Here is a 26,765-nt window from a genome sequence, read left to right as displayed (position 1 = left end):
TTTTAAAATATTATTAAAAATAAGTTAAGATAATTTAATTATATTAAAAATAATATTTTTATTAATATATTTTTTGGATACATAGGAGGGAGTATATCCCAAGAAAATTAGAAACCATTAACTAATCAAGGACAACCATCCTATACCTTATCTATCCCAATGTAAAAAATCAAGAGCCTCTCTATGTGGAGAGTTCAGAAGACGGCGCCCCGCATCTACTAAGAATAATCGGCCACACTATTTGCTTCCCTATAATAATGGAGTAAAGGAATAAGTCATGGTCTAAATAGTATAGCTTTACATTGCAAAAATAACCCCCATAATTCAATACTATCTCTTGAGATAATCAGTCTAAAACTAAATGAGAATCCACGTTCACTTCCACTTGACGAAAACCATGCTTCCGTGTACACGAAAACCATGCTTCCGTGTACAAGATAAGGAATAGATAAGGCCTTGTAACTCAGCCACAATAGCTCTACATACTCCTAATAGAATATAATACCACAATCCAATCCCCACATGTATTTTTGAATAATGTGAAGAGGTAGCATTTATTATGGCCAAGTAGGCAAGTATAAATGAGATCCCAAAATCATATTAAATTCAAAAATGCTCATCCCAGTACCCCAAACCAACATAAACCCTAATACCCCAAACAAACACAAATCCTAAAGGATGCAAACTCAATTTATATTGTTCTAATTTCTGTAACATCAAATCTCATAATTGTTCTCACAAAGTAATCACCATCGCCCATCCCTAGCCGAGGATAACCAAGGGCAGAACAATTACTCAATTGAGAGTAAACTAAACCGGAAGGAGAAAAAATAAAAGTAGTAGAAGAAAAACCAAATAAACGCAAAGAAAAACAACAGAACAACAAAACACAAACACAAAGAACTTAAAAAATGTTATCTGACACTTTTTTATCCTCTCATTTATCCTATTGCACCGATTCATCTTCCATTCCTCAACTATTCATCTTCCCTTTTCTCCCTTCTCTCTACACTATTTAATAATATTGTTAATAACAACTCAAAGTTTGGCATCTCACTTAGTAGTAATAATATCACTTAAGTAGTAGTAGTAGTAGTAATAATAATATTATTATAAAAGGACAAGAAAGCATAACAGAGAAAAAACCTTCACAGATGAAGCCACAAAGGAAGGCCACAGCCCACATGGCATGGCACATACATTTCCCTTCCAATCAATACAATTTAACAAAAAGTGAATATCCACTTTCCTATTAATCAATTATTTTTTTCTTTTTAAAGTCATAATATTCTTTCCTTCCTGTTGCTTTGCTTGCATATCATTCTCCCATCACAAATCCATCTTCTACCCTTTGCTCTCTCTCTCTGTGGTTTTTCCATGGCAACTCTTCAAGACATTGGTGTCTCAGCATTCATAAACATAGTGAGTGCATTTGCCTTCTTGCTGGCTTTTGCTCTCCTGAGAATTCAACCCATCAATGACAGAGTTTACTTCCCAAAGTGGTACATTAGTGGAGAAAGACGCAGTCCAAGGAGCCGAGGCAATTTTGTGGCTAAATTTGTTAATCTAAATGTCAAGACTTACTTCACTTTCTTGAACTGGATGCCTCAGGCTATGAAGATGTCTGAGACTGAAATCATCAACCATGCTGGTCTTGATTCTGCTGTTTTCTTGAGGATTTACACTCTTGGGTACTCCTTCTTTTGACTATGGATAGTGTTTAATCTTCTGGGTACTCTAGTTTTGACTTGTAAACCGCAATTTTTGGCTTCGTTTTCAAGCTTTGTCTAGTTTTTTATTTGGGTACAGCACACATCAAGGTCATTTTCTATTGTTAAATTCTCTCTCTCTTCTTTTGCCCAGTGTTCTTTATATTAAATTCTCTTTCTCTCTCTCTCTTCTTTTCCCTTGTGTTCTTCTCATACAAGGTTTAACTTGTACAGTTAATGCCTACCAGTTATAGGACTTGAATGTTATAATTACCGGACAATTCTTGGGGGAGGGAGGACTCGATTTACAATATTTCCTAGTTTGTTTCTGCGGTTTTTGGTCATGGGTATCTAGGGGCTGGTTTAGTTCTGAGTTACAGAGGACCGGTAGAAGGTAGAAAATGAACTTGGAATCGTAGGCATTCCCAAAGGAAAAAGGAGAAACAGAAAAAGGAATTTGGAACTTTACAGAGGCTTGTTCAACGTTACAGGTTCTCAAGAGTTCTGCTACTATCCAAGCTAAAATGAAGAAAAGAAAGAAAGAAAGAAAGAAAATAAATGAAATTAGAGGAACGTAAGGCATAGTTTGGGACCCCCGAGACTTGATTTGGAATTGCTTTTTGGAAAAACACCGGTTGCTGTTGGACAAAAGGAGATTGATAAAGCTTTTTTGTGGTTGTGAAATTCTTATGACTATAACTAACATATGTCAAATTTCATCAAAATCAAAATTTCAAAAATCAAAATTTCAAACTCCTTAATATAGTATTTTGAGATAATTATTTTCTCAACCACAGTACCACACAGATCTTAGGCTGGTGTCCATTGCCGTGTTTGTTTTTGGGAAGATTTGTAGGTCAGGAATATTCTGTTGTCATTGTTTTTCTATGTTAGTTTCTTTGTGGCCTTGATAATGTTGGTGTTACCATTTTGTGACCTTTGTTCTTCTGAACCTCTGTTTAGATGCTTGATACCGTAAGCAGCATTCAATGATGTGTTTCATCTTAGTTTTGGACTTTGGGAGGTTCATATGGCTTGCTCTATAAATTCATATAGGATTCATTTGGAATAATTTATTTTGCAAGAAAAAAAATCAAATGAATTCTTACATAATCACATATGATTTTGATATTTTTTTAAAATGAAAATTTTTAAGGTAAAAAAAAAAAATTGAAGTCTTTCATTTCAAATGAGAGAACTGATAAAAAGAATTCTTGCAAAGTGCTTGATTTCAAATAGGGGGTTAGTAAGCTTGGCATGTATATCAACTGATGTCCTTGGACACTTACAATGTTTCATGAGCAGTGATGAATTGGATTTAGCTTTTGAATGGGTTTATGAATTATCTTATTTAAGTTAAATTCTGAATGCTTTGTCAGTCTGCTGATTCTTGTCTTCATGTGGCAGTTTAAAGATTTTTGTACCTATGACGGTCTTGGCTCTCCTAATTCTTATTCCAGTCAATGTTTCAAGCGGAACATTGTTCTTTTTAAGGAAAGAACTGGTAGTGAGCGACATTGATAAACTTTCAATATCTAATGTTCGTCCTGAATCCATAAGGTAAGTCTATATTTCTTCTGTATGGTGATAAATATGCTAAACACGAGCTTGTCTACTGGTAGAGTATCATTTGTTTAACTCTTATATAACAACTAGATTATTTATGCGCTTTTATTTTTGCCTATAACTTTTGGTTGATGAAGAGTGTGTGAGATATCTTAATAAATGGAGGTTAAAATTAGATTTATTGTTACCCAGAAAAAATAAAGATGAGTAAGAAGGAAGAAAGAAAATATACAGTAATGCATTTTTTATAGGATATAGAAATAGTGCTGCACTTGATAATATAACATGAAATCAAGAGGCATTCTGAATAGAATTGAAGTCATGTCCTTTGATCTCGGGGACATTTACCAGGATGACCAAGGACCCCAGAAATTGTAAAGATTAAAAACGTCCCAAATCTGACTCAAGATTGAATTATTAATTGATTGAAATAGTTTTGGGTAATCACTCTTAAGTTCCAGTATCTAATGCACTTTGAGGCATGTTAATCCTAAATTTTACAATATTATACTTCAATAACTTCAAAATCACAAATGATCAAAGATTAGGATTCTCAAATAATTGTATGCTGATCTTACTTCCTAACAAATTGGCAAAAGCTAACTATATTTTTGTGACTTTATTAGTTTTATGTTGGTGTCTTTTTTTATGTGTTTCTTTATACAAGTTCTGTACTGAGAATATTGTGAACGCAAGTAATGCAATTGCCTGATCAACTGTTGTTGGCCATTTCAGATTTTTTGTTCACATAGCTTTGCAATACTTGTTCACTGTATGGACCTGCTTCATGCTCTACAAGGAATATGATATTGTAGCATCAATGAGGTTGCGTTTCTTGTCTTCACAACGCAGGCGCGCTGAACAGTTTACTGTGAGTTAAACATAATTTTTAATTGTTTACCTGAGAACCACATCATGTTGTCAGTAAACATGAGACATTCATGTGATTGCCAGTCCATTCTTGAAGTTTTTTTCTACTAAAGGACTTCTATACATTAAAATTTTAATTCTTACCTTCATGATTTTATTACATAATTCAATTCTATTCACATTGCCTCTTCATTTAGTAGTATGGTTTCTTTTGGTAGTTTTAAAAAATGTTTGTGAGATATATATATGACAAGTAGATAAAAGAAAAGGAAAGCATGGGGCGTTATGTTATCTCATGATGCTTAAGTTGATATCCGACTTCCTGCTGTTGTACATCTGCAGGTAGTAGTGAGTAATGTGCCACATGTTTCTGGGCGCTCAACATCAGACACAGTGGAGCAATTTTTCAAAACAAACCACCCAAATACCTACCTTTGTCAGCAGGTAGCACAGTTTCTTTATGAATTATCTTATGAGTAACTGTTTCCATTTTATTCTTACCTTTCACATGAAAGGAGTCTGAATTTTCCTTAAGCTGTTTGATTTTTATTGGAAGAATGGTATATGCATGAATTGTATGCCTATCTCACTGTATGAAGACTGGGCTTTATGATTTATTGATGAAAATTAGGATTCTCTTTTTCCAGGCAGTCTATGATGCAAATAAATTTGCAAAACTTGTGAGGAAAAGAGATAGGCTCCGGAATTGGTTGGACTATAACCAGCTTAAGTTTGAAAGGCATCCAGACAAGAGGCCCACTGGAAAGGTAACTTGTGAAAACTCTGATGGATTAGCATGTCAGATTGTTGACTTGTGTATTTTCATCTGTGAGGCAATTCAGACTACAGTAGGTGTAAAATTGTTTAATGCCATTTATGCCAATCATGCATGTTGTATTTCAGGTTCACTGGATACTAATAGGTGTTCCATTTATGTATGTTGTCAAACAGAATTTTACTCGTCTTTTTGTTGTATTACTATGCAAATGTTATGAAACATAATCCATGACTGCAGTTATTTTGGTGGATTGTATAAAAAGATAGTACACGGTATTCATGAAAGTTCTGCACACTAACATAGTTCCAGAAGTCATTTCATTTTACTAAAATATTTCAATTGCATTATGGAACATTGAAATGATTGTTTTAACTTTTTTCACTCAGACTGGATTTCTGGGACTCTGGGGAGAAAGTGTCGACTCCATTGACTACTACAAACATCAAATTGAAGAAATTGAGAAAAGAGTAAGTTGTGACTACCATTTTACATTCAGACTGTTAATGCTTTATGATGTTATCTTTTCTTTTTCCCCTTCTGTACTTGTCCACGTTTCTTTAATCAATCTACTTCTTCACTAACAGTTTAATTCTGCTGAGGATACATATTATTCACTACCTCTTTGCTTTGTTGCTAAATGCATGTATTATACGCCCTTTTATTTCAGATGGGCTTGGAGCGCCAGAAGATTCTCAAAGACTCAAAATCTATCTTGCCTGTTGCTTTTGTTTCATTTAATTCACGCTGGGGGGCTGCTGTTTGTGCACAAACACAGCAAAGCAGGAACCCAACACTATGGTTGACAAATTGGGCCCCAGAACCTCGTGATATTTATTGGCGTAATTTAGCTATACCATTTGTTTCGCTGAGCATTCGCAAGCTAATAATATCTATATCAGTTTTTTCTTTGGTGTTCTTCTACATGATTCCCATTGCTTTTGTGCAATCCCTTGCAAATTTAGAGGGTCTTGAAAAAGTTGCCCCTTTTCTCAGGCCGGTAATAGAGTTGTAAGTATACTTATCACATTCTTTATTTCGAACATTCTGGATTGAGTTGAAGCTTGATAACCATCACTTTTCTTGTTAGCATCATTGGATTTCTTTTTATTATTCATTTAGAACCAGTAATTTTTTTTTTCATTTTTCAGTATTTCTCTAACCTCTTGCTGCTTTATAGGCTGTGTTTTATGGAATTTGAATTATAGATATTTCATCTCTACTTCAGGGTCACTGTTGACTGTTTATTTCCATGGTTTGAAGTTTTGAACCATTATACTTTTACCATGTTGGAGAGAGTTTGCTAATCATTCATACAGTTCTATTGGAAACCTTCTTTATAACTTAACCAAGCCTCAATCTTAGTCTATTTGGGGTTGGCTAGATGGTTATTTTTCCTCCATTCTACTTTGTTATAGGACACACAGTCTTTTTGTACTACAGTAAAGTGTTGTTTTAGCCTTTTATATTTTATATATATGAATTTTAATTAGCTTTTTCATTAGTCCTCCTCATTAAGAATCTAATGGCGAATCTATGCAGGAAATTCATCAAGTCATTTCTTCAGGGTTTCCTTCCTGGTCTTGCTCTTAAGATCTTTTTATACATTCTGCCTACACTTTTGATGGTAATGTCAAAAATAGAGGGATACATTGCAGTTTCAACTTTAGAACGCAGAGCAGCAGCAAAGTATTATTATTTTATGCTTGTTAATGTCTTTTTGGGGAGCATTGTAACTGGTACAGCTTTTCAGCAGCTACATTCTTTCCTTCACCAGTCACCAACCCAGTAATATTCTACATCCCTCCAGCTTGAATTAGATTTTTGCTTTTTTTCCTAAACAAAATATCCATGTCCATTGGTGTATGCATTTGTGTGCTCGTGTCCTTGTTATTTTCTCACCATCAGCTTGCTTAAATAGAAGAAATGAAGAAATGTTTTGATGGAAGACGAGCAACAAAAACGACAGTAGCTAGGACGTAGGATATAAAGTAATGAATGAATTTTGTTGGGGCATTTTAGTCAAATTGATTGTATAGCTTTGATGCTCGAGTTCTTACAAATTCCATCAATTTGATAGAACTGGTTCTAGACTTCTAGGTATATTGAATTCCATAGAATTTAAAAATCTCGATGGTTAAACAAATGTGTTTCTGCATCCTCAAATAAAAACTAAAGGTTTACTGCTGTCACCAAGTCATTTGAGCAAACTTTGTATGGATGTAATAGTATAATGCTGCATTCTGTGATGCAGACCTCATCTCATAGAATTATGTAAGATATTATTTATCCCAATTTAGCAAGTATACATTTCATTTACTCATCCATTTCATATTGTTTGTCTCTATATGTTTCGTGTATGATTCTTAGAATATGTAATCTGTTGCAGGATTCCTAGAACAATTGGAGTTTCGATTCCAATGAAGGCTACCTTTTTCATTACTTATATAATGGTCGATGGGTGGGCTGGTATCGCTGGTGAGATCCTTCGATTGAAACCGTTGGTCATATTTCATCTTAAGAACATGTTTTTGGTAAAAACAGAAAGAGACAGAGAGAAGGCAATGGACCCTGGTAGTGTGGACTTCCCGGAGACTCTCCCTAGTCTCCAACTATACTTCCTTTTGGGTATTGTCTATGCAGTCGTTACTCCGATCCTGCTTCCTTTTATAATAGTTTTCTTTGCACTGGCATACTTGGTTTACCGCCATCAGGTTAGTTAGTTCAAAATGCTTCTCCTTTACCTTTCTATGCTGAATGCTACTATTCTTACATCTATGGAGCACAGAAACCTCTGTATTATAACGCTAACATATTAATCTATACTTATCTAATCTCATGTCTCCTATCTAAATAATAATTAATGCATATTTGCAGTAAAAATGGGGATCAAAATGGAACTGATGAATTCCTACAAGTGGGTTTTGCATGGTTCACAATTTGTTGGACTGTTGAGGGAAAAATATGGGGTGAATTATAAAGACATCCTTGGATAATGCCATTATTAACGAGATTTTCCAGAACTCATTAAGTTTTGCTTCTGCTAAACACTTTCATTCCTTATAAGAACTAACAAAAAGACCGTAATACCCTTGTAGAAAAGTTATGTTTTAATACACCTTTCAAAAATAAATGGGCGAAAGTGTTATTAGAAGGCAAGATTTTGACTAATAGAATATGTTGAAACTTGAAATATTCTTAGAAAAGGGATAAAAGGACTACAATGTGTAACATAATCAAACTTATGGATGTTTTGATGAGTTTTTCAAAATATATGAATCGACTTGTTAAATACTGGCAATACCTAAGGATATTTTTGTAATCTCTAAAAATAGAAAAGGTGATAGTATTAGATTGCACTCCGAGAATTAGCCTCGTGGAAAGTGCATCCTTGTAGCCTTGAGAGGTCTAAGGTTCGACTCCCCCAACCCCCTATTTCAAAAAAAAAAAAAAAGTATTAGATTTAGATCGTATTTTCAAATATTATATCATGGCATCTTTGTTGAGTATTAGTCTAATACGTAATATGATGTGCCTATTCAATGATGCAGATAATTAATGTCTACAATCAACAATATGAGAGTGCTGGAGCATTCTGGCCTCATGTTCACAGTCGCATAGTAGCAAGTCTATTGATATCTCAACTTTTGTTGATGGGCCTGCTGAGTACAAAAAAAGCTGCAAATTCCACTCCTTTGCTGGTTATCTTGCCCATATTAACATTGTTCTTCCACAAGTACTGCAAGAGTCGCTTTGAACCTGCTTTTAGAAAGTACCCACTTGAGGTATGTTCTATAGCATGCAGATCATAGCTCACCCGGGCAGGAGTGAGCAATATTCGGTTCAAATCGAAAAAATTGATCGAATTGAATTAATTTAAAAATTCAGTCCGATTTTTTATTCATTTCGGTTTAGTTCGGTTTAATTTTTAATTTTAAAATTTTCGATTATTTCGGTTTGATTCGGTTTTATCAGGAAAAAACTAAAAAAATCAAACCGAACCGATTAGTGATAATAGTATATTATTTTCAATAATATAGATAGGTTAGATTATATTAAAGTTAAAATATTTTAATTAAATTTTAAAGTACTAAAAATAAAGTGTAAAAAATAAAAAATTTATTAAAAATTTAAACCGATTAAACCGAACCGAATCGAATTGAATCAGACTGATTCGGTTTTTGACAAAATCGATTCAATTCGGTTTTCATAAATATTAAAATTTTAATTTTCGATTTATTCGGTTTGGTTCGATTTTGAACCGAATCGACCGAATGCTCTCCCCTACACCCAGGGCTTTTTAAGATGCTTTTATGTGTTTTTATCTTGCAGTAGTATTTTAGTTTCAGAGATGGCTTTAAATTTCAGGGTATATTACTGTCACATCCTGTGTTGTGTGAAAATTAACACATATATCCCTGTTTTTTAAAAAGTTAACATTTTAGTCATTATATTTTGATATCGTCAAATTTAATGTCCCTCCATTGATATTTGAATACTGTTTTTCCTAGTTTGATGAAGTTAAAATACGGAGACTAAACCATCTATTTTTGAGAAATTGAGAGATATAGGTTTTAATTTTGATATAATTTAATGATAAAAAAGTAATTTATTTTTAAGGGTATTTTAGTAATTTCTTATATATTTAATTGAAAAAAATTGGATGGAGGGACTTTCAATTTGATATAGTCCAAATACATAGACTAAACTGCTTAATATAAAAATATAGGGACTAATGTGTTAATTTTAATGAGTCAGGGACGAAAAGTAATTTGCCCTAAATTTAAGAATGGACTTGAAAGGAGGCACTAGTTCTCCCCCACCTAGAGGTGAGCATTCGGTCGGTTCGATTTTATCGAACCGAATTGAATAAACCAAAAATCGAAATTTTGGTATTTATAAAAATCGAATCGAACTGATTTTAGTTAGAAATTGAACTGATTCGAACTGGTCTGATTCAGTTTGATTCGATTCAGTTTGATTAGTTTGAATTTTTAATAAATTTTTTTATTTTTTACACTTTATTTTTAGTATTTTAAAATTTAATTAAAATATTTTAACCTTGATTTAATCTCTATATTATTAAAAATAATATACTATTATTACTAATTAGTTCGATTCGATTTTTTCTGACCAAAATCGAACTGAACCGAACTAAAATAATAGAAAATTTTGAAATTAAAAATTAAACTGAATCGAACTGAAATGAATAAAAAACTGAAATAAATTTTTAAATTAATTCGGTTTGGTCGATTTTTTTGATTTGAACCGAATACTGGTTACCCCTGCCCTTAACCCCAACCCTCCCAATATCAAGTACTGATGAATGATTTTCTATTGTTGTTTCAGGAAGCCATGGCCAAAGACATATTAGAAAAGACAACTGAACCTGATCTAGATTTGAAAGCATACTTAGCTGATGCTTACTTGCATCCCATCTTCCATTCATTTGAAGAAGAAGAGTTAGTTGAAGTCAAGGTAGACAAATACCAATCGCACGTTACCAGAGCTCCGGCCAACATTGTGAGTTCTCCGACCAGCGAACTTAGCTCCCCGTCTCCGCCACGTCAAGCTTATCATCCTTCTTCTCCACCACAGGTATATCATCAGCCACATGAACATACATATGATCCTTCTCCACCCCAATATGTCTATCATCCTTCATCTCCTCCTCATTACCATTCATCCTTCCCTCATTATACATATAGCTATGAAGATGAACCTTGAACAATTTTTTTTTTTTTCAGAGTTTTTTCAACTAAATACAAATGTTCTTAGAGATAGTGTTCCTTTGGCTTGTAATTATGGGTTCAGAAATGTATTTTTCTTGAAATTTACTTGAAATTTCCATCATTCTAGGTTCTGTTCTTGAATGAACCACAAGGAAATTTAGAAAATTGCATAGGCTAATTAATTTGTAATATGCTTTCAAGGTTATATATATAGTATGTTAATTTTCATCTTCTTGCTAAGGGAAGTAGAAAGCTTCTTTTTTCTTCCTCTTGTTCTTCTTCATTTCATAATTTTATTGCTCCCTTTGATCGATTTTGAAATATAAATTAAAATATATTTAAAATTTTGAAAAATTTAATAATTGATCACTCTCGATAAATACTAGAAAAATACAGAAAAATTAATTAGTAAATATTTTCTTGATGGATTAATTAATGAGTTTTTTCATACCACACGAACTAAATAGAAAAGACTTATTTTTTTTTTATAAAAATTATTTTTCAAAGAAAATATATTTTACTCTAATAGTAAAACATTTTGCCATTCATTTGTTTTATAAAAATAATTTTTCAGATTTTTTTAAGATTTGAGTATTTAAATAATTTAGTCAAATCAAGAGAAAAATTAAGTTAAGAAAATTGACTTTATTTAAAAAAAAAAAATTTAATTTTCACATTTAAAGATTTTTATTAACATGGAAAATAAACTATTTTATTGAAAAATATTTTTTAAATATAAATTATTTTTCACAAATAAAATTACTAAAACGATTTATTACTATATTTTAAAAAATCTCAAGATGTGTAGTAGTGTAGTTTTGAAAATTGATTATCAATTAATGACTTATTTTACACGAATGAATAAATAGTAAATTTTTTATTATTTTTATAATATATTAATTATATTTTTAGATTTCATTTATTTCATGAAAAATAATTTATATTTAAAAATTATTTTTTGTAAATTTTTTTTAAACAAATATTTTTATGAAAAATATTTTTTAATAAAATAATTTATTTTTTATTATTTAATTTTAATTTAAAAAATAAAATTTATTAAAAAATTTATTTATAGAGATTTTAATAAAAATATCAAAATGTAAAAAATAATTTTTTTTAATTAAAAAAATATTTAGCGTTGATTGAATACCTAAGCATCAGAAAATATTGAAAATATTTTTTAAAAAAATGTATATTTTTTTTTAAACAAACGGAACTTTACTAACAATTATAAATAGGTAAACAAAAAATTAATCTCGAATTGATTATTAATTTTGAAGATAAAATGCCGATTAGGCCTTCAATTTGTTGTCTATGCCAATTGTGCCCCTGTCCCTAGTCTGCGGTTAACATGCCATTACTGTTGTCTATGCCGATTAGGCCTTCAATTTGTTGTCTATGCCGATTAGGCCATCAAAAGAATATTTTCTATAGATAGTATTTTCATTTGTAAAATATTTTTTTAAATATAAATTATTTTTCATTATATAATTTTATGTAATTTTTATTTTCTTAAAATATTATTTTTAAAATTAAGAAAAATTAATTTTTCTATTAAAAAATTTAATTCAATTGAATGGTTGGGCGGACGGACGATGAGAGTCTCATTATTACCTTTTCCAACCAATGTTCTTCGCATCAAACTTGAGAATATTCAAAAGATATATAACATGTTTCTCTGTGACTTGGCCAAATAGAATTATAAATTTATTTTAAAAAATATAAATTTATTTAATTAGGCTACATATAATTATAATATATTTAATACTTATAATAATGAGTAACAATTATGAATAAATAATGTTAACATAAAAAAATTGTCAATTTGTTACAATTTTAAATAAAAATAATGATATAGAAGTGAAATAATATTAAAAAGTTTATATTGATAAAAATAAATAAATATTTGTATTAATTTATATTTATAATTAAAATTTTAAATTTTGATAAAAAGTTAAATCTTTTCGATTTAAGGAGAAGTTATTATTAAATTATAATATTATAATTTATTTTTAATTTTTTAATTAATTTTTGTATATATAATGATTTATTAAAAAAAATAACTTATAATATTGATGTCGCATGAGTTCTGTAAATCCTGAGCTGTTACAGCAAGATAGTATTATTTGGCAAAGAGCTGATAAGTGGGAAAACGCGATCTTATCCAAGAAAATGAAGATCTGAACACCTCAACATCCGATTTATCATTAAGACTCCTAGATAAGGCGAGTTTCGGCACAAAGTTATTATTAGCAGACACAATTCAATGTATTCCTATTCTGTCTATAATCATGAATCCCCGACTAGTTAATCCGGTAGAATCCCTTATTAAGCAACCCACCACATTATTATCGAATTATTAAGAAATATTATATTTATCTTCATATTCTTATAGTATAGAAAGAGAAGGATTACAGAGATAAAAATACGTAATTCTCATCCATAACTACTTTCAAGTTCTATAATCGTTTTATTCTTTAGTTTATTAATTTAAGTGTCAGAGTGGATGTTCAACTTACATTCTCTTTCTTACAGATTTAGTTAACTACAATACAACTCTACTTTGGTCGCATCAAATACAAAGTTTAAAGTTTATAAATATGTAAGTCATCCAAAAGGTTTGGACTTTTTATCTAATAAACTACATAGTAATGTTTGGTTATAAAGTTGCTTGAAAATCCCTACTAAAATAAATAATTTAAAACATATATTATAAAAATTTTAAACAGAAATTTTTTAGTGAAAAAATAGTAAATTGTTTTTCGTTTCTGAATTGTATCACTTTTTATTTTGATTCTATCAACCTGGTTTTTTTTTAGCTAATTTATAGCTAAGTCTATGATGTTTTAATAAAATTCATAAATTAATTCATATTTAGATTTGAGTACGATTTAAATGTTTAAGTTTTAATTCGTTAAATACATAATTCTTTTTAGAGTGAGCATTCATATCGAATAAATTAAAAATTAAAATTTTAATATTTATGAAAATTAAATCAAATTGATTTGAATAGCAATTAATTTGAATCCAATCGGTTTGATTCGATATGGCTTCTCACATTTTTTTTTCATCATCATCATCAGACATTTGGTTCTTAGACAGCGGTGCTACTAGTTATATGGCCAAAGATGCAAATTTGTTTAGCACTTTGGATAAATCTTTCAAAAAAGAAATTAATTTAGCTAATAGCAATAAAGTTCAAGCTCAAAGAATTGGTTCTGTATCTTTCTATACCACAAAAGTTATAAAGCTTCTTTCAGATGTATTTTACATACCTACCTTAACACAGAAGCTCTTTAGTATTGCCCAAATGCTTCATAAGAACTATACTTTGCTCTTTACAAATAAGATGTGCACTATTTATGACCCTGATGATGTTGAAATTACTAAAGTTAATATGACTGGCAATAGCTTTCCTTGGGATTCGGTTTCAGAATGCTCTTATAGTACCAAAATTGATGACTCTTGAATTTGGCATAAGAGATTTGGTCACTATTATATGAAATCTCTTTAATTTCTCCATTCTAAAGAAATGATGAGTGATATGCCTAAAGTCAACTTATGTAGTAAAGTGTGTGGCGCTCATCAACTTGGAAAGATGCATAGATACTCTTTTCCTATAAATTAGTTTTGGAGAGCCAAAGAAAAATTATAGCTTATCCATACTGATGTTTGTAGCCCCATGAGTATTCCTTCATTCAATCAAAATAAATATTTTGTTTCGTTCATTGATGATTCAGAATATAATTCTTTAGTTTTGAATATGAAATCCTTGTTTGAAATTTATGAAAGATGAAGTTTTGTAAGTCTAAAACTATCTACTTATGATGAAGGATGAGATTGCTATGATTGAGAAAAATCCAACATGGGAGCTCACTACAAAACCAAAAGGTATAAATGTCATTGGTTGTAGTGACCCGAAATCGGACCGCTACCGGCGTTAGGATCCAGATCGACTTAAGGTCGTCGGGACCCGTAGCAAGCCTAACATACAACCTGTCATACCTGATAAATCCCATACATGATCATACATTTACATAAAAATTTTAAACTTTCCATTCACCAAGCTTGACCTGTGCATGCACCATAACATTAAATATACAAACCCCATACTAGAGCCCTCATCAAATGCTCTAGTTGGGTCAACATATCATACATCAAGCCTGGTTTAACATTTCTTAACATTTAAAACATTACATAATGATCATGAACAAAAAGGATTAACCATACACACTAGGGTCAAGCACAATACTAATCCTCAATATACCATTTTACACAATACTTTAAATTACAATATCCTTCATGTCCACAACTAACTATTACATACATAATACTTTTACTCTTGCTGACTTCCTGGTCTATCCCGAACCTGCAAACCTAGGGGTTAAGGGAAAAGGGTGAGCTACAAGAGCCCAGTGAGCAGAATAGCAAAAACCATATATTAAAATCCATGTTTTCATGAAATGTATCACATCATAAACAAATCGCATCAAGGATAGATTTATCACCAATAGTCCTCTATACATTCCAATGGTGCCAAGGGCGTAGAATGGGCCTCACTGGTCTTTCTCTTAATATCACATAACATAACATTCCAATATGCCAGGGGCGTAGAATGGGCCTCACTGGACTTCCATACCGTATCATCGTTATCATAGCATACCGAGGACTAATGGGTCATCTAACATCCATCCACATCAACATCAAAGTATGCAATGCAACATATTCGTGAATTCTAATGCAAACAACCTAGTATATATCATGGCATTCGTGATGCATGAACATGCTCAAAATTTATTTACTTTGAAACATAAAGATCCATTCTACTCACCTCAGGCTGACTCTGAAGCAGCTATCTCACTGCTGAGGTCCTCGGTTCCTCGGGTCCGAACCTACACAGGTGGACTCAAATGAGGGACCAAACATACACTAACATAACTCTAAACAACTCCCTAAAAACCCCCTAAAAAATCACAAAACATTCATAGAAGACATGCAAAGGAAGGCTGAATAGGGCACTTTCGGCGGCAAGTTCGGCGGCCGAAAGTCCCTCCAGAGCCGAAAGCCATGCACCTTCGGCGGCACTTTCGGCGGCACCTTTGGCGGCCAAAGGTTTCTTCCAGATCCGAAACTCATGCATGTTCGGCGGCACCTTCGATGACCGAAACTCCCCTCCAAAGCCGAAAGTCCAACTTTTGGGGGCAGGGTTCGGCAGCCAAAACATGCCACCACAGGCAGGTTCGGCGGCCGAAAGTGCCTTCGGCTGCCAAACCTGAGTTCTTCTAGAAATGGCAGAACTCAGCCCTTATGCACAATTAGCCTCCCAAACCTTCCAAAACATGCACAATACACCCAAAACATGCATAAATATGTTTACAAGCATATAGGGGTCTCAAACTGTCCTATACCCCAACAAACATCACAAGGCTTACACATTTTACATACATTCATCATTAAACTCACATAAACCCTAACATTCCTCAACTAACTTAATCATGCATCTATTACCCATAAAACCTCTTAAAACCTACTTAAAACATCAAAGAGAGTGAGGATCGATGCTTACCTCTTGAAGATCGAGAGAAGGCGTGACCCAGCTTGGAGATTTGGGGAAAACGGGTTCCGGAGGTCTCCAAGCTTCAAAACTTCATTCTTTGCTTGAAAATTTTCAAAACAAGTTAAAAACTCGTAAAAATCAAGTGAGACTTGAAGGAAGGACACAAGATCGACAAGGGATGGTGGAGACTCACCTTGGCCGAAAATGGGGAGAGAAAAACTCACCCATTTCGGACAGGGGACCCCTTTATAGGTGGCTGGCCAAACCACTTTCGAGGGCCTAACGTGCCTCCGCATGCATCCCATGTTCGGCGGCCGAACTTGGGCGCTTCCCTCATTCTCTTTCTTTTCCTTCTTTAAAATTTTAACTCAAAATTAACCATCAAAAACATGAAAAACATTTTGAAAAAACATATTTTACCCTTCTAGAGGTTTCCGACATCCGAGATTCCACCGGAAAATAGGAATTCCGATGCCGGGGTCTAGCGGGGTATTACATTCTCCCCCCTTAAGAACATTCATCCCCGAATGTTCACCAAACAAGCAAAACATGGCAAAACACACATAAACACATAAGAACACAAAGATACTAACCTTAAAAGAGATGAGGGTATTGCTGGAGCATAGACTCCCGTGTCTCCCAGGTACATTCTTCCACATTATGGTGATTCCAAAGAACCTTCACCATCGGGATTTTCTTGTTCCTCAACTTTCTGATCTGCGTGTCTAGGATCCGCACTGACTGCTCAACATAGGTGAGATCTCCTAGGATCTCTACATCAGGCTCACTAAGAACCTTGCTCGGATCTGACACGAACTTCCTTAACATGGAAACATGGAAAACCGGATGGATTCTTTCCATTGAAGCAGGTAAGTCTAACTTGTACGATACATTCCCAATCTTTTGCAAGATCTCAAAGAGTCCGATGTACCGTGGAGCTAGCTTACCTTTCTTCCCAAAACGAATCACCCCTTTCATAGGAGACACTTTGAGCAACACCAAATCTCCCTCCTGAAACTCTACTTGCTTTCTGCGGACATCTGCATAGCTCTTTTGCCTGCTCACAGCAGTCTTGATCCTTTCTCTGATGACGGGCACTACCCTGCTGGTGATCTCTACTAGCTCAGGCCCTGCCAAGGCCCTTTCTCCAACTTCTTCCCAGCAAACAGGTGACCTGCACTTCCTTCCATACAAAGCTTCGTATGGGGCCATCCCTATACTAGCATGATAGCTGTTATTGTAGGCAAACTCCACCAAAGATAGATGCTGCCTCCAAGAACCGCCAAAATCTAGCATACACATTCTGAGCATATCCTCAATTGTCTAGATGGTCCTCTCTGACTGTCCATCAGTCTGTGGGTGAAAAGCAGTGCTGAAATCCAGCCTGGTACCCATAGCACTCTGCAGACTTCGCCAAAACCTGGAGGTGAACTGGGGTCCTCTATCAGACACAATTGAAACAGGAGCCCCATGCAACCTGACCACTTCATCAACAAATACCTGCGCCAATTTGTCCACAGAATAGCCACTCCTAACAGGGATGAAGTGAGCAGATTTGGTCAGTCTGTCCACAATCACCCATATGGAATCCAATCTGTTGGACGTTGCCGATAATCCCACCACGAAGTCCATAGCTATATTCTGCCATTTCCACTCTGGAATCGGTAGTGGGTTAAGCATTCCAGCCGGCTTCTGATGTTCTAGCTTCATCCTGTGACATACTTCGCAGGCGGACACGAACTGTGCCACTCTCTCTTCATAGCTGGCCACCAATAAACTCTCTTTAGATCTTGATACATCTTGGTGGCTCTAGGGTGAACACTGTATCTAGCATTATGAGCTTCCCTCATAATGTCACCTTTCAGACTCACGTCATCTGGTACACATAATCTACTCCCATAGCGGAGGATCCACTTGTTGTCAAATCTGAACTCCTCATTCTTGCCTGACTGAACAGTCCTGGCAATTTTCACTAACTCTGGGTCCTTATGTTGTTTCTGAGCCACATGCTCTAGAAACACGGGTGTAATACCCGGCTAGACTCCGGTATCGGAATTCCTACCGTCCGGTGGAATCTCGGGTGTCGGAGACCTCTAGAAGGGTAAAACCATGTTTTTATAAAATATTTTAATGTGTTTTATGTTTTAATCAAGAAAGAAAATGAGTTTTTGCATGAAAATAGCCTTGGAGGAAAACTCAGGTTCAGCCGCCGAACCTCAAGTTTGGCCGCCGAACATGCATGCCTTCGGGAGCGCTTTAAGCCCCCGAAAGCATAAGTGAGGGAAGTCCAGGTTCGGCCGCCGAACATGGCATGCATGCGGAGGCACGTTCGGCTCCCGAATGTGGCCTGGCCAGCCACCTATAAAGGGGTCTCTTAGCCGAAAACGGGCGAGCTTTTCTCCCTATTTTCGGCTAAGGTGAGCTCTCCGTCGCCCCTCACTGATCTTGAGTTCCTTCCTTCAAATCTTTCACGATTTTCACTAGTTTTCACTTTGTTTTGAAGATTTTCGAGTATAAAGTAAGTTTTGGAGCTTTGAGGTTCAAGAAACTCAATCTCTCCCATCTCCGAGCTAGGGTCGTTTTCCTCTCGATCTTCAAGAGGTAAGGGCCGATCTTGAGCTCACTATATGTTTTAAACAAGTTTTAAGTTGATTCATGGGGTAGAAATGTATGGTTTTGTTAGTTGAGCATTGTTAGGTTTTATGTGTTTTATGGACAATGTATGTTGGATATGCATGTTTGATGTGTTGTAGGTGGGGTTTAGGATAGTTTGAAGCCCCTAGGAGCTGATGTATGTATCTATGCATGTTTTGGATTAGTTGTATGCTTGATTGAATGAAATGGGAGGCTTTTGTGCATGAGGAGCCGAGTTTTTGCCCTTTTGGCAGAAACCAGGTTTGGCAGCCGAAGGACTTTCGGCCGCCGAACCTGCCTGGGAGGCAAGCCTTTCGGCTGCCGAAGCCTACCCCCGAAAAGAGACTTTCGTCTCTGGAGGGCACTTTCGGCCGCCGAAGGTGACGCCAAACCTGCCTGACTTTTGGCTCTGGAGGGACTTTCGGCCGCCGAACCTGCCGCCGAAAGTGCCCTGTTCAGCCTTCCTTTGCATGTTTTGCATGATTGTTTTGAGGTGTTTTAAGGGGTTTTTGGGGGATATTTTTAGAGTCATGTTCTAGTATTTTTGGTCCCTCATTTGAGTCCACCTGTATAGGTTCGGACCCGAGGAACCGAGGACCCCAGCAGTGAGTCAGTTGCTCCAGGTTATTTTCAGAGCTAGCCAGAGGTGAGTAGAATAAACCTTTATGTTTTAAAGCAAATAAAGTATTAAGTTTGAGCATGTTCATGCATCATGAATGCCATGTGATATCCTAGGTTATTTGCATTAGAATTCACGAATATGCTGTATTGCATAATTCTATGACGGATGTGGGTGGATGTTTGATGATCCTTAGTCTTCGATATGATGCGATGTGATATGATACGGTATGGTATGGTATGGAAGTCCGGTTGACCCATTCTACGTCCCGGCACTATGTAAGAGAAAGACCGGTTGACCCATTCTACGTCCCGGCATCTTGGAATGTTATGCTATGTTATGTTTAAGAGAAAGACCGGTTGACCCATTCTACGTCCCGGCACTTTGGAATGTAGAGGACTATAGGTGACAACACCATCCTTGATGTGATTTGTTGTGATGTGTTGCATTACATGAGAGCATGAGATTTTAAATGTTTTATTATTCTGCTCACTGGGCTCTAGTAGCTCACCCCTATCCCTAATCCCCCAGGTATGCAGGTACGGGCTAGGCAGAGAAGTCAAGATGAATGAAGTCATGTGTATGTAATAGTTAGAATGTGGACATGATAAAATTGTAAAATGATGTAAAGTTATGAATAGTTATGTCATGTAAATGTTGATTTTGAGATTGAGGTTTAGAAGTTGTGCTTGACCGAGTTTGTATAGAAATCCCTTTTGTAAACATGATCTATGTTTTATGATGTTTATGTTCCACCAAGCTTGTGTATGATGAATGCCCCACTGGAGCATTTGATGAGAGCTCCAGTGTGGGGTTTATGTTCATGTTTATGTTTATGTATATGTTTATGGGCATGCACAGGTTGAGCTTGGTAAAAGAAAAGTTCAAAATTTTATGTATGTTGTTGATCATGTATGGGATTAAACAGGTTTACAGGTTGTATGTCAGGCTTGCTACGGGTCCCGGCAGTCTTAAGCCGACCTGGATCCTAGCGCCGGTAGCGGTCCGATTTTCGGGTCGTTACAATGGGTGTCACTCTCATCTGGACTATCAAAGCACCTGTACCAGACAACTCCAACTGCAGCCCTTCATCAATGAGCTTATAGAATTCTCTCACCACCGGTCTCCTCTCTGCTGTAATATGGGACAAACTGCCAAGTGATTTCCGGCTTAGGGCATCTGCCACAACATTTGCCTTATCCGGATAGTACTGAATTTTGCAATCGTAGTCACTAAGCAGTTCTACCCATCTCCTCTGCCTTAGATTCAACTTCCTCTGACTCAAGATGTACTGCAGGCCTTTATGATCTGTGAAGATCTCATATTTAATCCCATAAAGGTAATGCCTCCACATCTTGAGTGCGAAGATCACAGCTGCCATCTCTAGGTCATGTGTAGGATAATTTAACTCATGCTTCTTCAGCTGCCTAGAAGCATAAGCAATTTCCCTCTCATTTTGCATCAACACACAACCCAGTCCCACGCGGGATGCATCGCAAAATACTATGAAATCTTCATTACTGGTAGGCAGAGCTAACACTGGTGCTGACGTTAACCTTTTCTTCAGCTCTTCAAAGCTTTCCTCACACTGCTCAGACCACACAAACCTCTGGTTCTTCTTAGTTAATCTGGTCATAGGAGCAGCAATCTTAGAGAAGTCCTAAATGAACCTCCTGTAGTAACCTGCCAAACCCAAAAAAAATTTGATTTCTGTTATTGTAGTGGGTCTAGGCCAGTTTGCTACAGCTTCTACCTTCTCGGGGTCCACTTCAATTCCTTTTTCTGATACAACATCCCCCAAGAATGAAATGCTCCTCAACCAGAATTCACACTTGGAGAACTTGGCATACAAGCCGTGCTCCCTCAGGGTCTGCAAAACTAATCTCAGATGATGGGCATGCTCCTTTGCATTTTTGGAATACACTAAGATATCATCGATGAAGACAATAACGAAGTGATCCAGATACTGACTGAAAACTCTGTTCATGAGGTCCATGAATGCTGCAGGGGCATTGGTTAGCCCGAACGGCATCACTAAGAACTCATAATGCCCATATCTGGTCTTGAAAGCCGTCTTCGGCACATTTTGTAACGACCCGAAAATCGGACCGCTACCGGCGCTAGGATCCAGATCGGCTTAAGGCCGCCGGGACCCGTAGCAAGCCTGATATGTAACCTGTAAACCTGTTTAATCCCATACATGATCAACAATCATTCATAAAAATTAAAACTTTTCTTTCATTCATTTCCTCATGTACCAACCTCAACCTGTGCATGCACTCAACATAGTCATAATCATAACATTGACCCCTCTTTGGGATCTCATCAATGCCCCCAATGGGTGGCAGAACATGTGTTGAGTTAGTTTACATCTACATCATAAAACATCTAAGATCATGTATTAAAAGAGATAACAACATCCATAGGGTCAAGCACAACTTCTAATCCTCAATATCATTATACATAACATGACTATTCAAACTTTACATCATCTTACAATTTATCATGTCCACTTTCTATCTATTACAAACACATGACTTTACTCTTCTTGACTTCTCTGTCTAGCCCGTACCTGCAATCCTGGGGGATTAGGGAAAAGGGGTGAGCTACTAGAGCCCAGTGAGCAGAATAATGAAAAACAACATTTAAATTCTCATGCCATCATGTAATGCAACACATCACAACAAATCACATCTCGGATGGTATTGTCACCAATAGTCCTCTACATTCCAAAGTGCCGGGACGTAGAATGGGTACAACCGGTCTTTCTCTTAACATAACATATCATAACATTCCAATGTGCCAGGGACGTAGAATGGGTACAACCTGGACTTTCTCTTACATAGTGCCAGGGACGTAGAATGGGTACAACCTGGACTTCCATACCATATCATGCCGTAACATCATCACACCATATGAGGACTAAAGGATCATCCAATAACCAATCCATATCAACATCATAAATGCAATGCAACATATTCGTGAATTCTAATGCAAACAACCTAATTCATCACATGGCATTCATGATGCATGAACATGCTAAAAGCTTTATAATTTATTTGCTTTAAATCGTAAAGGTTTATTCTACTTACCTCTTGGCTAGCTCTGACAAAGACTAAAGCAGTTGACTCACTGCTGGGGCCCTCGGTTCCTTGGGTCCGAACCTACACAGGTGGACTCAAATGAGGGACCAAACAACTAGAACATAACTCTAAAAACATCCCCCAAAAACCCCTAAAACACCTCAAAACAATCATGCAAAAACATGCAAAGGAAGGCTGAACAGGGCACTTTCGGCGGCAGGTTCGGAGGCCGAAAGTCCCTCCAGAGCCGAAAGTCAGGCAGGTTCGGCGGCACCTTCGGTGGCCGAAACTCCCAGACAAAGACGAAAGTCTCCTTTCGGGGGCAGGCTTTGGCAGCCGAAAGGCTTGCCTCCCCAGCCATGTTCGGCAGCCGAAAGTCCTTCGGCTGCCGAACCTGGTTTCTGCCAAAGGGCAGAAACTTGGCTCCTCTATGCACATATGCCTCCAAAACCTCCAATCATGCATAAACCTATTCTACAACACGCATACTCAAGCATACAAGCTCCTAGGGGCTTCAAACCATCTAAAACCCCATCTACAACACATCAAACAACACAAATCCAACATACATTGCCCATAAACCAACAAAACCCAAAAACTCATAAAACCTTACACATGCATTTCTACTTCAAGAATCAACTTAAAACTTGTTAAAAACATATAGTGAGCTCAAGATCGGCCCTTACCTCTTGAAGATCGAAAGGAAAACGACCCTAGCTCGAAGATGGGAGAGATTTGAGTTCTTGAACCTCAAAGCTCCAAAACTTGCTTTAAACTTGAAAATCTTCAAAACAAGATGAAAACTCATAAGAAAAACATGAAATCTCGAAGGGAGAAGCTCAAAACAGAGGAGGGGCGGTGGAGAACTCACCTTGGCCGAAAACGGGAAGAAAAGCTTGCCCGTTTCGGCCATGGAGTCCTTTTATAGGGCTGTCCTTACCACCTTTCGGCGGCCTAACGTGCCCCCACAGCGCATGCAAGTTCGGCGGCCGAACCTTGGCTGATTCAAACAAGGCTTTCGGAGGCCTAAAGTGCTCCCAAAACCTCCTCACGTTCGGCGGCCGAACTTGACTTTCGGCGGCCGAACCTGGCAAAGTCTCCAAAGCCCTCTCCACTAAAAAACTTGGATTTATTTTCCTTAAAAACCATAAAATACATCAAAACATTTTATGAAAACATGGTTTTACTCTTCTAGAGGTCTCCGACATCCGAGATTCCGCCAGACGGTAGGAATTTCGATATCGGAGTCTAGCAGGGTATTACAATCCTCCTCTCTGATTCTCAGCTGATGGTACCCGGATCTCAGATCTATCTTGGAGAAACAACCCGCTCCTACTAGCTGGTCGAATAGATCGTCGATCCTAGGTAGAGGGTACTTGTTCTTGGTAGTGACTTTATTCAACTGCCTGTAGTCGATACAAGTCTGAGGGATCCATCCTTCTTTCTTAAAAACAGCACTGGAGCACCCTAGAGTGAGGTACTCGGTCGGATGAAACCCTTGTCTACCAACTCTTGCAATTGTTCTTTAGCTCCTTCAACTCTGTTGGTGCCATCCTGTAGGGAGGGATAGAGATTGGTCTGGTTCCAGGCAGCAATTCTATTTCAAACTCTATCTCCCTAGCAGGTGGTAGTCCTAGAAGCTCGTCGGGGAAGACATCTGGAAACTCTCTGACCACGGGCACTGAGGCGGGCTCCCTAACCTGACAATCCAGCTCTCTCACATGAGCTAGAAACCCCTGACAACCTCTCCTGAGCAACCTACGAGCCTGTAGGGCTGATATCAAACCTCTAGGCGTACCCCTCTTGTCTCCTCTGAAGACAACCTTTGACCCATCCTGATCTCTGAATCTGGCTACCTTGTCTCTGCAGTCCAAGGTAGCACCATGAGCAGATAGCCAATCCATCCCTAGAATGAGATCAAAATCCATCAAGTCTAGAACCACAAGGTCGGCTGGAAGGCATCTACTCTCCACAAACACTGGACTATACCGGCAGACTGACTCTACCACTGATGGATCACACTTGGGTCCACTGACCCAGAGGGGACACTCTAACCCAGAGACTATCAAACCCAACCTCTCAACGGCTCTCGGAGCAATAAAAGAATGAGATGCACCAGGGTCCATTAAAGCATACACATCTGAACAACCAATGATGAGATTACCTGACACCACGGTGTTGGATGTGTTCGCCTCCTGCTATGTCATAGTGAAGATCCGAGCTGAAGCTGATGGACCTTCACCTCGGGAACCTATTGAAGAAGAGGCTGTCCCTCTCCCTCGGCCTCTGCCACTGCCCTGAGTCATGGCTGGAGCTGCTGACTGAGCCACACTACCAGAAGCTGTCTGCTGGGATGGTGCCATGAAAGGTGCCCTAGGACACTCCCGTGCCATGTGTCCCTCTTGTCCACATCTGAAGCAGGCTGTGGTCCCAAACCGGCACACTCCCTTGTGTAGCTTGCCACACCTCAAACACTCTGCACCATCTGAACCCGAGCTCGAGCCACCATCGAGTCCCAGACCTGATTTTAACCGGTTCCAGAACTTATTCTTCTTTGACTTTTTGGTGGTACTACTCCACCTTTTACTTCCTGAAGCTGCTGCACTAAGAGAAGAGGGATCTAATCTTCCCCCGCTTGGGGTCTTGGAACCCGAAGACTATGCCACTGACTGCTTAACTGTCCCCTGAATGATGGCACTAGCCTCCATCTTTCGTGCTGCATCCACTATAGTGTGGAAGCTTTCCCTCTCCGTTGCAAGAATCAAGGAGGAATACCTAGAGTGGAGTCTCATGGTATACCTCTTGGCCTTCTTCTGATTCGAATCATAAGTCTGCTCCACAAATGGCAACAGCTCCAAAAACTTGTCTGTAAACTCATCAACACTCATCTCTTCAGTCTACCTCAACTGTTCAAATTCAATTATCTTCAATTCCCTTGAGCTATCAGGGAAAGCCCATCCTGCAAATTTATTAGCAAACTCCTCCCAGGTTAAGCTGTCCAATCTAGAGTCCACATAATTTTTAAACCACTCACGGGCCTTTTTGCATTTGAGCGTGAACCCCGCCATCTGAATGGCTCTACTATCATCTGCTCCTAGCTCATCTGTAATCATCTTTACTGTCTTCAAGTACTCAAATGGATCATCTCCCGTCTTGAACTTGGGAGCATCCAGCTTCAAGTAGTCAGTCATCTTAACTCTGCTCCCTCTAGATGAGCTAGGCTTAGGTACTTGGACTTCAGGAGCTACAGGTTCAGGGGGTGGTGGAGGAGGTGCAACATTCCCTTGATCAGGGTTTGTTACATTTGGATAGAAAGGTGAGAGTGGATACATTGGGTATTGGGGGTATGGTGGATAGAAAGGAGGGTAAGGCATGAAAGTGGGATAAGGGTTAAAGCTGGGGTAATCCGATGTACCTCCCATCGAATACCCGGGGCCCTGTGGAAAGGGTTGATATTGGGGTGGTTGAGCAAACCCCAAGGCCTGAGTGCCTCTTTGAGATTCTCCCATGCCCTCTTTAGACATGCTTACACCCAAACTTCCATCCCTTCTCTGGTCAACATCCATTTCTTCCTCCTCAGCTGACACTCCACCCTGAACTGCTCCTCTTCTACTTGCATCAAAAGACCTTCTAGGGTCCCTTGACACTCTCTCCCTGCTAGATCTGCAAGACATTGCCCTTGGCAATGCAGGGGGACGGGCATCCATGCCCTCATTTTCTGGTGGGACTCTAGTCAATCGTGCAGATCGATGAGTGCCTCGCATTCTGATTACTGAAAACAACACATCACATAAAACATTAGCATCATATGGTTCATGTGGAAACACATGAACCCACATCACATACATAGCATAACATTAATGCACATGCATAAATCATGGCATTTCACATCATTATTCAAGACAGGACTCCACATCCTATCCTAGTGGACATGATTTTCCTACTGTGCTTGCCCTTCTATAACTCCTATGAGCCCGACACTCTCTAGGTCCAACCTTATGAACCTAGGGCTCTGATACCAATCTGTAACGACCCGAAATCGGACCGCTACCGGCGCTAGGATCCAGATCGACTTAAGGTCGCCGGGACCCGTAGCAAGCCTAACATATAACCTGTCATACCTGATAAATTCCATACATGATCATACATTTACATAAAAATTTTAAACTTTCCATTCACCAAGCTTGACCTGTGCATGCACCATAACATTAAACATACAA

The 26,765-nt window shown here is 37.3% G+C and overlaps 1 protein-coding gene across 2 annotated transcripts; it reads left to right on the top strand.

Moving 5' to 3' along the window:
- Positions 1-1,223: 1,223 nt before the first annotated feature.
- Positions 1,224-10,880, top strand: LOC110605709 (CSC1-like protein At1g32090). Of its 2 annotated transcripts, none has more exons than XM_021744357.2 (11): positions 1,224-1,691; positions 3,117-3,269; positions 4,011-4,146; positions 4,488-4,589; positions 4,793-4,912; positions 5,310-5,390; positions 5,591-5,931; positions 6,463-6,708; positions 7,310-7,634; positions 8,472-8,705; positions 10,270-10,880. In XM_021744357.2, the coding sequence occupies exons 1-11, from the start codon at positions 1,378-1,380 to the stop codon at positions 10,645-10,647; spliced, it is 2,430 nt and encodes an 809-aa protein (XP_021600049.1). In that variant the 5' UTR covers positions 1,224-1,377; the 3' UTR covers positions 10,648-10,880. The 2 variants fall into 2 exon arrangements, with proteins under 2 accessions (XP_021600049.1, XP_021600051.1); XM_021744359.2 differs by having other exon boundaries at positions 1,326-1,820.
- The last annotated feature ends 15,885 nt before the right edge of the window (positions 10,881-26,765 follow it).

The sequence above is a fragment of the Manihot esculenta genome, chromosome 17 (genome assembly GCF_001659605.2).
Source record: "Manihot esculenta cultivar AM560-2 chromosome 17, M.esculenta_v8, whole genome shotgun sequence".
In the NCBI taxonomy this organism is placed as follows: domain Eukaryota; kingdom Viridiplantae; phylum Streptophyta; class Magnoliopsida; order Malpighiales; family Euphorbiaceae; genus Manihot; species Manihot esculenta.
Note: the sequence above shows the minus strand (reverse complement) of the source record. Positions and strands in the feature narration are given on the sequence as shown.